Source organism: Oryctolagus cuniculus, chromosome 10 (genome assembly GCF_051225735.1).
Source record: "Oryctolagus cuniculus isolate XC-2025 breed Fujian yellow rabbit chromosome 10, ASM5122573v1, whole genome shotgun sequence".
NCBI lineage: Eukaryota > Metazoa > Chordata > Mammalia > Lagomorpha > Leporidae > Oryctolagus > Oryctolagus cuniculus.
Window position 1 is genome coordinate 112,047,206 of NC_142876.1, and position 12,795 is coordinate 112,060,000.

Sequence of the window (12,795 nt, forward strand, 5' to 3'; positions counted from 1 at the left end):
TCACGAAAATAACTATAAGGATTTATTAGAAAACATGAGGGGAGGGGAGTGCAGAGGGCTCCTTCAGAGCAACCCCAGGGAAAGTTTTGATAATTTAAAATGAAATGCTTTCCACGCTGAACTGGTAACACTGCGAGCACACGTGGGTGGGGACAGGCTGCGCTCCTGCCCACAGGCCCTGCCCAGGCCAGGGAAGGCCTGGGAGCCTCGGCTCGGAGAGCGCCGTGGCCACGTCACTTCATGTACTTGTCCTGCTGGTCAGCCAGGATTTTGGCCGAGGACTTAGCGTCATAGAAAAGCTCACTGATCTCCTCGACGTGCTCCTTCTCGATGCTGTCCTTCCCATTGATTTTGGCCAGTAAGTTGGCCGGGGTCAGCAGCTGCACTGAGTACCTGGACGGACACAGGAGCGACAGGAGTGACACTGGGGCCACAGAAAGGAGCCCCTCCCCCCATCAGCAGGCAGCACGGACCCTAGGCTTGTACTATTGGTCATGGACACAGCAGACAGAGAGCTGCAGTCACGGCCCACGAGAGGGGCCAGAAACCACCAACGTGGCATGTGCGACTCTCCACCTCTTTCTCACCATCTACAAGTTCTGAGAGGAGGTAACTCCACTGCCATCTGAGAGGGACTACAAACTCAGATGTATACAGGTGCCCGGCAGGTAATGCCAAGTACCAATGGGGTATTTAACATGGCAGGGAAATTACCACACAGCCAAGTGGAAGTATGTGCCCCACCCAAGGCCCGAAAATTCAGTGATCGTCGGTGAAAGCTGCCTGCCTCGGGCCTGCCCTCTGTCCGTCTCCTCCACCAAGGGGACTGGTACAGGATCTCCCGAAGGGGATTTCAGTTGTCGCTGCAGCTTGCTTAGAGCTGCCATCCAGATACTCTGCACTCCAACTGCAGGGCCCCGAAGAAGGGACAGGCACAGCGGGACAAGCAGATTCAGCCCGACCCTGGGAAGGCCCCAGCACTGCCAGGGCTGCTGGCTCACCTCAGAGTGGTCTTGGTACCGATCTCCCCCAGGTGGTTCAGTGCCTCCTCACTGATGTTGATTCCCTCTGTCTGGGCTCGGATTTTAATGATCTTTTATGAGAGAAAGAAACCATACCAACAGTGAGCAACCTCAAGTGTCCAGTGACCAACCTCAGGTGTCCAATGATAAAGTGCTTCAATAACAACCTTGATGGGTGTTTCTCATCCTGCAGGCCCCATACTGCCGGCCTTGCCCACCCCCGCCCCCACCAGGCAGCATGTAACACACCACAGCCTGCACGCAAGGCGCCCTGGCAGGGCGTTGTGTCCTTCCAGAGGATGGCTCCTGCCTGCCCCCGCCATCTCTGCGCTGTCCCAGCAGACAGCCCAGGCCTCTTCCAAACTGCCCTGGGCTCCCTCAAGGGCTCCACCTTCCTCCCCAGCTTGGGCACCACTACCTACGAGCACTCAGGCGAGAAGAGACACTTCTTATTTGCTTGATAAATACACTGGTTAAATAAATCAAAAAAGTTACTTTTAAGATTTACCAGGCCTCATAACATCACCAGGAGATATCTAATCTATCAAGAAGAAGCTGACGCGTGTTGCAGCGGAAGATCTGGGTGAAGTCGGAGGAGGAAGCAGGCTAGCGGCGGGGACAATGTGACACAGTGGCACCGGGATCCTGCAGGCGCACCAGCGCTGAGTGATAAGGGGCAGCAGGATAATGATGTTGTGTGTTGTGCAGCTGAGATAACTCGAGGACTTCGAGCCTCATATAATACAGGAATTTTTCACTTTGGCAGCTTCGTAAACAAGATATCAAGAAGCCCTTGTTTAAATTAAAGCCATAAAAACACCCCCAGGGTAGAGGCACAGGAACTGGAAAGACTGAGTCTCAGCTACTGTCCTGGAGGAGGGGAAGGAGAGGCAGAGGTTCACCGGGGCAGTCCTGATCGAGGCTGGCCTGTCGTCTCCAGGCTGGGACCCCAAGGCAGGACGGGCATTCTGTCGTCATCTGTGAGGACCCTGGCCAGGGCCAGCCTCGCCTGTGGGTCACAGATGGGAAAGGTCCTATCAAGCCCAGCAGGCCTGATGGGGTGAAGTGAGTGGACAGGCCAGATGCCACCCAGGGAGGCAGTCCCTGCACTCCACCCCCACAGCCATAAGGTGCTGCTAGCAATGTCTTCCCTTCTGTCAAAACAGGCTGGGAGCTTAGATTTCTGTGTCAAGTGTCCTGCTTTCTAAATATTGGCAACTTGTTCACACATTTCATAAACAGTGCACAGGCCACGGCAACTCCTCAGTAGGAGGCCAGGGTATGAGCTCTGCTGGAAGAATCGTAGCTGGATGGAAGGGGCTGCACTGCCTGAAGTCCAAAGCCAGAAGCAGCTACAGTGAGGTGACTGCTGCCCCCGCCCCGGGAACACAGCTTCCATGTAAAAGGGCTTCTTGCTGACGCCCGCAGACTGAGGAACGCTCCAGGGGCCGCCAAGCACCTCTTCTGGGGAACTGCTGAAACCCCGGAGATGCAGACCCTGAGCCCGGAGCCTGGCCAGACCAGAGAGGCGGCCTAGAGTCTTCCCTGGAGTGGGCTGCACGGAACCCGAGGCTCAGCTTTGGGACATCAGGGACACTGCTCGCTCGCTCGCTCTCTCTCTCTCTCTAGAGCAGGCCAGAGCAATCACAGGAGCGCTGTCTCAGACTGCTGGAAAATGGACAGCTCATAAATGAGATCTTTAATCATTTAATAACCTTCAGGGATAGTTTATGAGAGTGTCGGCATTGGTGGCAGAGTCCACAAGTTACTCTGAGTTCGTTTGTTTAAAACCCTACCCCAGGCTGCAGTCAAAATGTCGAGGTTATCCCTTGGCCAGCAAGAACAAAGTCCTGCGAGTCCCAGTAGTCAGTCCGTCCTCTGCTAAGCCAAGGGAAAACCCAAGAGGAGGCTGTCCTGGATGGGCCAAGATGGAGTCAGCGGAGCTGGCTGCCATTGGAGCTACTGTGCAGAACATTCCAGGAGAACTCACTGAAGGCGCTGGAGTCAAATGGGGGCAGCCAGGGTCACCTGGCTGCAAGTGTGGGTTCCACGCTCTTTCTCTCTGCAGGATCATGGAACCCTCGTTCCTTGAGCCTCCAGCTGTGGTTACTGCAAAGCTGTTGTGAAGGACTCCAGAGGGTGTCCGTGAAGCACACAAAGCTTTCAGTGCAGTGGAAGGGATGGTGAGCGGTGCGCTCCTGCCACTCTCACACAGTCCCACGACAGTCTCTCAAAGGAACAGAGGAGCGGCAGAGGCCCAGAGAAGTGCACCAAACTACCCCAGCCATTCAGCAGGCAAACGGAAGTCAACAAGTGTTCCAAGGGTACCTGGCCCTGGCCACAGCCACGTTGCCTTTCATGGGTGTTTTGGTCCCAGATAGTAGATGCCTCATGGTAGCAATAAGGATGGGGATGGTTTCCAATAACCACTTGGAGCCCTTTGTTTTGCTTCTGCTTCTATTCCATGAATGTCTTGGCTTCAGTCTGGCATTCAACCAACAGCAGGTGACCCTCAGCCATCAGTACCATGTCCTAAATCATATATGCAATTGTTGTGATGAACTATAACTGCTTCGGTATTCTGTCCATGCTGACTCACTCGTTGTATGCACGGCCCTTTTGGGTGCTGTCCTAAGAATGCTGGCAGGCCCAGGTGAGGGCTAGACTCAGGAGAGGCCCTGACAGCTTCAAAGGGAAGATTCTACTCACAAACTACCCAAAGGAAGCTACACCCATTTGAGATATTTCTAGGAGGAGAGAGGTTTGTGTTTAGCATAGTCTTAGAATCAGATGGCCTACTGGCCAGCTTTGAGGTGTAGTATGCTAAGCCTCTACCTGAAGTGCGGCATCCCATATGGGTGCCAGTTTGTGTCATGGATGCTCTCTTCTAATCCAGCTCTCTGCTATGGCCTGCTAACATCTAGCAGAAGATGGTCCAAGTGCTTGGGCCCCTGCACCCACATGAGAGACCTGGAAGAAGCTCCAGGCTCCTGGCTTCAGATTGGCCCAGCTCCAGCCATTGTAGCCATTTGGGGAATAACCAGAGGATGGAAGACCTCTCTCTCTCTCTCTCTCTCTGTAACTCTACCTCAAATAAATAATCTTTAAAAAAAAAAAAAAAGTCAGTCTGGATTCCAGCCTGTCCTGTCACCCACTAGCTAGTGACTAGCATGATAAGCTTGGGCAAATCAGCGAGCCTAAGTCTCAGTATCCTCCAAGAGTGAAGATGGTAATAGTTCTCCCACCTTCCAGGTTCCAAGAGATCAAATGCAATCACACCAGCAGGCATGCCCATGGGCTCGGCACCAGCATTGTGCCCATCAAGAATGCTGTGCTCTGCGAGCAGGGAGGGTGCAGGCAGAGTGCACCCACGCATCGGCATGGCCCTGGCTCATAAACAGTCCCAGGAAGACACCACCTCGCGGCAAGGGCAGGCAGAGCAAAGGGCACAGCACATCCGCCACAACAGGACGGCAAACCAGGGCCTGGCCCACCACTGAGCGGATGCCCTGGACTCCACAGGGCACAGCCTCGTCTGCATCCTGGACTTGCTTATGACCCTGCCATAAAAATTAAACTAGGCAGTGATGGTAACAACTACCTGGAAACAGAGGCAGGGGACTAGCAATGGTAAGTGCAGAGTGCTAGGCAATGCTCATGCGCAGTTGGCGCACAAGCTCCAAGTCAAGCAAGAAGCCAATCCCTGCAGGATATCTGGGACTGTGCCCTTGGGATTGGCCCAGCCTCATACACGCCGCTCTTCCTTCCAGCCAAGCCTCACGCCATTGCTCCTGTGGACCTCTGCATGCACTACGTGGCAGGTCCTGAGCTGGCTGCTTGCAGGTGTACTTCACGGAAGCCTCCAGAGCCCACTTCATTAGTTCTACCTCCAGGTGCTCTTCTCAGCTGTGTGACATCACTCCCCATCACTGCTGTGGACTTGGTAGCAGTCCTCAAGAACTCTGCAGCAAAGCCACAGGCCAAAGTCCCCAAGAGGCCAGCACTACTTGCACTGCTCACAGCACACAGGCTCTGGTAGGCCGCAAGTGCTGGTCCCTGCAGGCCAGGGAGCTGTGTTCACACTCCCCCAGGGCAGGGAGCTGTGTTCACACTCCCCCAGGGCAGGGAGCTGTGTTCACACTCCCCCAGGGCAGGGAGCTGTGTTCACACTCCCCCAGGGCAGGGAGCTGTGTTCACACTCCCCCAGGGCAGGGAGCTGTGTTCACACTCCCCCAGGGCTGGCCTGCTGGTGGTTCTGCAGGCCCAAGCGCCTCACCTTATCCCCTGAGCAGAAAAAGCAACAGGCAGGGTCTACCCTGGGTACCAAAAGGCTTTCATTTTCATGAAATGACATTTATTTCCGCCTCTTTTTAAGCCTGATGGCCTCCCTAATGGTGTCATCGAGTCCACTTTCTCATTATCCTGTTCCTAAAGCTTACTGCGGGAACTTGTAGAAGGGGAAACAACCATGACACAGGGAGCTGATGCTGGGACACTTGAAGCAACACCTACGCAGCTCAACTCCTCTTTCAGACTCAGGAGCCCCAGGATTTGCCCAGGGGCAGCTGCTAAGCAGTGGGGTGGTCCAGTCCATGGGATCTGCCTACAAGGCCCTCGGTGAACCCAGCAACAACGGGAGAAGGGAGCGGGAGGGAGGGGAGGCTCACCTGCTTCATCTCCTGCGGGGTGTACAGCATGGTGCGGATGATCATCACTCGGTCCAGGAGGTCGAGAGGGATGCCGTGAGGAGAGGTAATGTCCTCGGTGCCTCTGCAACAGCCAACACCAACGCCATCACTCAGCTTCGCTCAGACGGAAAAGAGGACAGGGACACGCAGGCCACGGCACTCACAACCACAGAGCAGTTAGTGTCCTCAGAGAACACAGCACGAACACTCAGGTGGCCTCACAGAACAACCTACCTGGGGCAGGCATTTGCCCTAGCAGTTACGCTGCCGGCTGGGCCACCACATCCTGTATCCGAGTGCCTGTGCTCCCATCCTGGCTCCACTCCCAACCCCAGCTTCCTGCTAATGCACACCCTGGGAGGCAGCAAGTGATGACGCAGGTAGCTGAGTCCCTGCCACTAATGTCACATAATCTGGATTGAGTGCCCAGCCCTGGTTTTGGCCCAGCCCCAGTCATTATGGACATCTGAGGAATAAGCCAGCAGACAGGAGATTTGTGCGTCTCAAACACATAACCAATTTCATTCTTAGTAATTTGATAATTACCATGTGAAACCTCAGAGAAAAAAAGGTTACGTGAAATCAAACTAAAAAACAATCTAGATATCTGTCAAACTTTGATATACACATTTCTATGCATTATACAAATGTTCACTTTTTTTGCTTTTATTCATGTTATTTATCTTAATGTTTAACATTTACTTAAAATGTACCAAATATTCTAAATTAATCCAAACTACTGAGCATTCAGTGAGTTTTCAACTGTTGCTGTTACTATCCCTCATGTTTCTATAATCTATGCAGTCATGAACATTCCCTCAGCAACTAGTGGAGTGCCTTCTTCAATGACTACCTATTTGAGTGAATGTCCTAATTTACACAGCTATACTAGGATGATCTAATCTCACAGCACCACAAATTCTCAAATATTTTGCTATTTTTTTATTTTTTTAAAATTTATTTGACATGTAGAGTTAGACAGTGAGAGAGAGAGACAAAGATCTTCCTTCCATTGGTTCACCCCCAATGGCCGCTGCGGCCGGCGCTGCGCCGATCCAAAGCCAGGAGCCAGGTGCCTCTTCCTGGTCTCCCATGCGAGTGCAGGGGCCCAAGCACTTGGGCCATCCTCCACTGCCCTCCCAGGCCACAGCAGAGAGCTGGACTGCAAGAGCAGCAACCAGGACTAGAACCCAGCACCCATAGGGGATGCCAGCGCTGGAGGCAGAGGGCTAATCAAATAAGCTATGGCGCCAGCCCAATATTTTGCTATTCTAATTGTTTAGAAAAATACAGAAAGGTAACATGCTCGAATCTGCATTCCTCTGATTACTAATGAGGCATCTGAATGCTTTCTCACATATCCTTTATTTTACTTCTCCTTGAAAGCTGTTCAGTCTCATCTTCTGCTTATTTTTCTCCAGAACTCTTAGCCAAGTCACAGGACAAACAGCAAAGGAGCGGAGCCTTGCCAACCCACCTGACACCAAGCACCAAATGCCTGAAGGACGGGTGGTGGGCTGCCACTGGTGGCGCACAGACCAGGGTGCAGTGACAGTGAGGAACGCCCAGCGTGCTGTGCACTCCCACCTTAGCTTTTGGGAATCACAGGGGCAAGAGATCTGTCAGGGTCATTTCTGGCATTCCTAAACTTACTCAAGATGCAGAGCCTTGGGCACAGCTAATCACAACAACAAGGCAAACCACTGGACTTCGTTGCTAATGTCACAAGATTTGGTTCCAAATACAAGTAACATTCTAAAACTGTAACTTTAGTAAAAACAAACAAACAAAAAAAACCCTGTTGAAATCCTATCCTGAGCTGAAATATAAATGTACATTAGTACAAAATGCTAATAAAATACATAATAGGCAAAGCATGAACCTTGACAACATGCTAAGTAACTAGACTTAAAAGGCCAGACGCTATTTGATTCTACTACAGGAATATCTATGGTTGGCAAATCCAGACACAGGCAGCAGACCAGAAGTTACCAGGATCTAGAGAAGAGGGAGATGGAAGTTAACGCTTATCGGTCACAGAGTTTCTGGTTGTGAGGAGACGAAAAAATTTTGGAAATGGAGATGACAGCTGTACAACATTGCAAATGTAATTAATGCCAATGAATTGTATACTTAAAAATGGTTAAATATCACATTTTATGTTATACTCATTTTACCACAATATAAGTTCTTTAAAAATGCTATGTTGATCAATCATTGGTACATGTAACATAAAATAAAAGTTTAGATCTTTCAAAATAAATAGGGATTAAGTCAGTGTCTATAATGCTGGCATCCCATATGGGCGCTAGTTCAAATCCTAGATACTCCACTTCCGATCCAGCTTAATGCCAATGCCCCTGGGGAAGGAGCAGACGATAGCCCAAGTATTTAGGCCCCTGCACCCACATGGAAGACTCAGAAGGAGTACCAGGCTCTTGGCTTTGGCCATTAGGGAGTGAAACAGCACATGAAAGATATCTCTCCCCCTCTCTCTCTAACTCTACCTTTCAAATAATAAATATACCTTAAAAAAAAAATAGGAAACCATGCTAATAGTAAGTACAAATATAAAGTTAACTTTACTAATCCAGCAGTAAACATTTTTAAAAATATTAACAAGGAAGAATTATAAAGATTAAATTCTACCACTCCAAATACCAGTATTTGATATGCTTACAAGCTTCATGTTAAGCAAAATCACCTTTAAAAAGTACATTAATCCTTTAGTTACTTGATTCCACTCAGGCTGTAAGTTTTTTCTTTTTTTAAGACTTATTGGGAATTCAGAAGAAATCTTAAAATCTCTATTTTGTCATATTAAAATATCCCAAGGACAAAAACATCCAAAATCCTACAACACTATAATAAATCATCTTCACTTGAGACATGATAAAAAATATAAAAAATTTAACAACAAAAGAGTTAGGGAAAATGAAGTAGTCTACCTCAAGAACAGGTTTGGGGCTGGCTCTATGGCATAGCAGGTAAAGCCACTGCCTGCAGTGCCAGCATCCCATACAGGCATCGGTTCTAGTCCCAGCTGCTCTACTTCCAAACCAGCTCTCTGCTATGGCCTGGGAAAGCAGTGGAAGACGGCCGAAGTCCTTGGGGCCCTGCACCCACGTGGGAGAACTGGAAGAAGCTTCTGGCTCTTGGCTTCAGATCAGCCCAGCTCTGGCCTGTTGTGGCCATTTTGGGAGTGAACCAGCAGATGGAAGAGTTCTCTCTCTCTCTGTCTCTCTCTGTAACTCTGCCTTTCAAATAAATAAATAAATCTTTAAAAAAAAAAAAAAGATTTTATAGGAATACATTAAGAAAATTTCTTATAGTTTTGAATCCATAAAACCAAGAATTTACCAAAAAAGTCTACTGGAAGGCTACTGAGGACTGCTATGCATTTTCAGAAATCAAGAAAAATTTGGGGTAGACAGGTGTTACAGCACAGTGGGTTAAGCCACTGCTTGTAGCATCCAAATCCCATACCAAAATGCCTGACCCGAGCATGGGCTACTCAGCTTCTGATCCATCTTCCTGCTGATGCATCCTGGGAGGCAGCAGATGACAGCTCATGTGCCTGGGCCCCTGCCACCCACGTGGAAGACCTGGATGGAGTTCCAGGCTCCTGGCTTTAGCCTGTCCACTTTGGGCACTTGGACAGTGAACCAGCAGAGGAAAGATCTCTGTCTCTGTCTTTGTCTCTCTATCGCTCTGTTTTTCAAGTAGATGAAAATAAATAAACAAACAATTAGAAGAGGGGCTGGTGTTGTGGTATAGTAGGTAAAGCCCCTCTATGATACCAGCATTCCATAAGGGCGCCAATTCGTGTCCAGGCTGCTCCACTTCTGATCCAGCTCCCTGCTCAAGGCCTGAGAAACGCAGCAGAGGATGGCCCAAGTGTTTGGACCCCTGCTAACTATGGGGGAGATCTTGATGAAGCTCTTGGCTCCTGGCTTCAGCCTGGCCCAGTCCTGGCCGTTGCAATCATCTGGGAGGTGAACCAGCAGATGGAAGATCTCTCTTCCCTCCCTCCCCCGTCTCTCCGTCTCTCTCTATAACCGTGACTTTCAAAATAAATAAATAAATAAATCTTTTTTTTTTTTTTTTTTTTTTTTTTTTTAAACAGGCAGAGTGGACAGTGAAAGAGAGAGACAGAGAGAAAGGTCTTTCTTTTTGCCGTTGGTTCACCCTCCAATGGCCGCCACGGCCGGTGCGCTGCAGCCGGCACATCGCGCTGATCCGAAGCCAGGAGCCAGATGCTTCTGGTCTCCCATGTGGGTGCAGGGCCCAAGGACTTGGGCCATCCTCCACTGTATTCCCTGGCCACAGCAGAGAGCTGGCCTGGAAGAGGGGCAAACAGGACAGAATCCAGAGCCCCGACCAGGACTAGAACCCGGTGTGCCGGCACCACAAGGCGCAGGATTAGCCTATTGAGCCGTGGCGCCGGCCTAAATCTTTAAAAATAAAAGAAGAAGAGGAAGAAGATAAAAGCCCAGGACCAGAAGGCTTCACTGCTGAATTCTACCAGACATTTAAAGAAGAACTAACTCCAACTCTTCTCAAGCTATTCAAAACAATTGAAAGAAAGGGAATCCTCCCAAACTCCTTCTATGAAGCCAGCATCACCTTAACTCCTAAACCTAAAAAAAAATACAACAGAGAAAGAGAACTGATGAACATAGACTCAAAAATCCTCAACAAAATTCTAGCCAATCGAATCCATCAGAAGGATCACTTACCCGGACCAAGTGGGATTTATCCCTGGTATGCAGGGATGGTTCAACATTCACAAATCAATGTGATACATCACATTAACAAACTGAAGAACAAAACCATATGATTATTTCAATAGATGCAGAGAAAGCATTTGATAAAATACAACACCCTTCCATGATGAAAACTCTAAGCAAACTGGGTACAGAAGGAACATTCCTCAAAACAATCAAGACAATTTATGACAAACCCACGGCCAGCATCCTATTGAATGGGAAAAAGTTGGAAACATTCCCATTAATATCCAGAACTAGACAATGGTCCCCACTCTCACCACTGCTATTCAATACAGTCCTCGAAGTTTTAGCCACAGCCATTAGGCAAGAAAAAGAAATCAAAGGGATACAAATTGGGAAGGAGAAATTCAAACTATCCCAATTGCAGATAACATGATGCTATATATAGGGGGTCCAAAATACTCCACTAACAGGCTATTAGAACTCAAAAAAAAAAAGTTTGATAAAGTGGCAGGATATAAAATCAACACACAAAAATCAATAGCCTTTGTATTAACAGACAATGCCATGGCTGAGAAAGAACTTTTAAGATCAATCTCATTCACAATAGCTGCAAAAAAAAAAAAAATAAATAACTTGGAATAAATTTAACCAAGGACATCAAAGAGCTCTATAATGAGAATTACAAAACATTAAAGAAAGACACAGAATGCACACACAAAAAAAAATGGAAAAATCTTCCATGTTCATGGATTGGAAGAATCAATATCATCAAGATGTCCATACTACAGAAAGTAATTTACAGACTCAATGAGATACCATTCAAAATACCAAGGACATTTTTCTCAGATCTAGAAAAAAATGATGCTGAAATTCATATGGAAACAAAGGAGACCCTGAAGAGCTAAAGCAATCTTACACAACAAAAATAAAGCTGGAGGCATCACAACACCAGATTTCAAGATATGCTCCAAGGCAGTTATAATCACAACAGCCTGGTACTGATACAGAAACAGATGAATAGATCAAAAGGAACAGAACAGAAACTCCAGAAATCAACCCATGCATCTACAGCCAAGTTATCTTTGACAAAGGAGCTAAAACCAATCCCTGGAGCAAAGACAGTCTCTTCAACAAACGGTGCTGAGAAATCTGGATGTCCACATGAAGAAGTATGAAGCAGGACCCCTACCTTACACCTTACACAAAAATGCATTCACAATCCATTAAAGACCTCAATCTATAACCCAATACCATCAAATTATCAGAGAACATTTGGGAAACTGTAAGACATTGGCATAGCAAAGAGTTCTTAGAAAAGAGCCCAGAGGCACAGGCAATCAAAGCCAAAACTGACAAATGGGATTACATCAAATTGAGAACTTCTCTACTGCAAAAGAAACATTCAACAAAGTGAAGAGGTAATCAACAGAATGGGAGAAATTATTTGCAAACTATGCAATTGATAAAGGATTAATATCCAGAATATATAAAGAGACTCTAAAAAAAATGAACAACAAAACAAACAACACAATTAAGAAATGGGCAAAGGACTTAAACAGGCATTTTTCAAAAGAAGAAATCCAAATGGCCAATAGACACATGAAAAAATGCTCAGGATCACTAGCTGTCAGGGAAGTGCAAATCAAAGCCACAATGAGGTTTCACCTCACCCCAGTTAAAATGGCTCACATACAGAAATCAGCAAACAACACATGCTGGCAAGGATGTGGGGAAAAAGGAACCCTAATCCACCGCTGGTGGGAATGTAAACTGGAAAAATCATTGTGGAAGACAGTATAAAGATACATCAGGAATCTGAATATAGACCTACCACATGACCCAGTTATCCCACTCCTGGGAATTTACCCAAGGGAAATGAAATCAGCATATGAAAGAATTATCTCTACTCCCATGTTTATTGCAGCTTAATTCATAATATCTAACATGGAATCAATCCAAATGTCCATCAACTGAAGACTGGATAAAGAAATTATGGGATATATACACCATAGAATACTACACAGCAGTAAAAAGAAAAAATGAAATCCTGTCATTTGAAACAAAATGGATGCAACTAGATAAAGTTATTGTTGATAAAATAAGCCAGTCCCAAAAGGACAAATGCCACTTGTTCTTAGTGATCTGTGGTAACTAACACAGCACCTAAAAGGTAATCTATAGAAGAGAAATGGACACTTCGAGATGCAATGACTATGAACAGCCCTTATCTCGACTGGCGAGGAAGTTTTATTTTTTTCATATTATTTGCTGAATTCTTTAATTAGTAAAGAGTCAATATTACGTGCATAAAGCTAACTGAAAATAGATCTTAGTAAAAAATAAGAATGAGAA

At 47.3% G+C, this 12,795-nt stretch overlaps 1 protein-coding gene across 2 annotated transcripts in view; it reads right to left on the reverse strand.

Annotated features, from left to right (window-relative positions):
• Window positions 1-12,795, reverse strand: part of RUVBL1 (RuvB like AAA ATPase 1) — a 50,610-nt gene continuing 37,815 nt past the window's right edge. For both annotated transcript variants that reach the window (XM_002713147.6, XM_089305606.1), the window contains 3 exons: window positions 5,690-5,792; window positions 1,002-1,093; window positions 1-393 (listed from right to left, as the gene is read on the reverse strand). In XM_002713147.6, coding sequence (XP_002713193.1) covers window positions 234-393; window positions 1,002-1,093; window positions 5,690-5,792 — 355 coding nt within the window. In that variant the 3' untranslated portion in view covers window positions 1-233. The remainder of the gene's footprint in view (window positions 394-1,001; window positions 1,094-5,689; window positions 5,793-12,795) is intronic.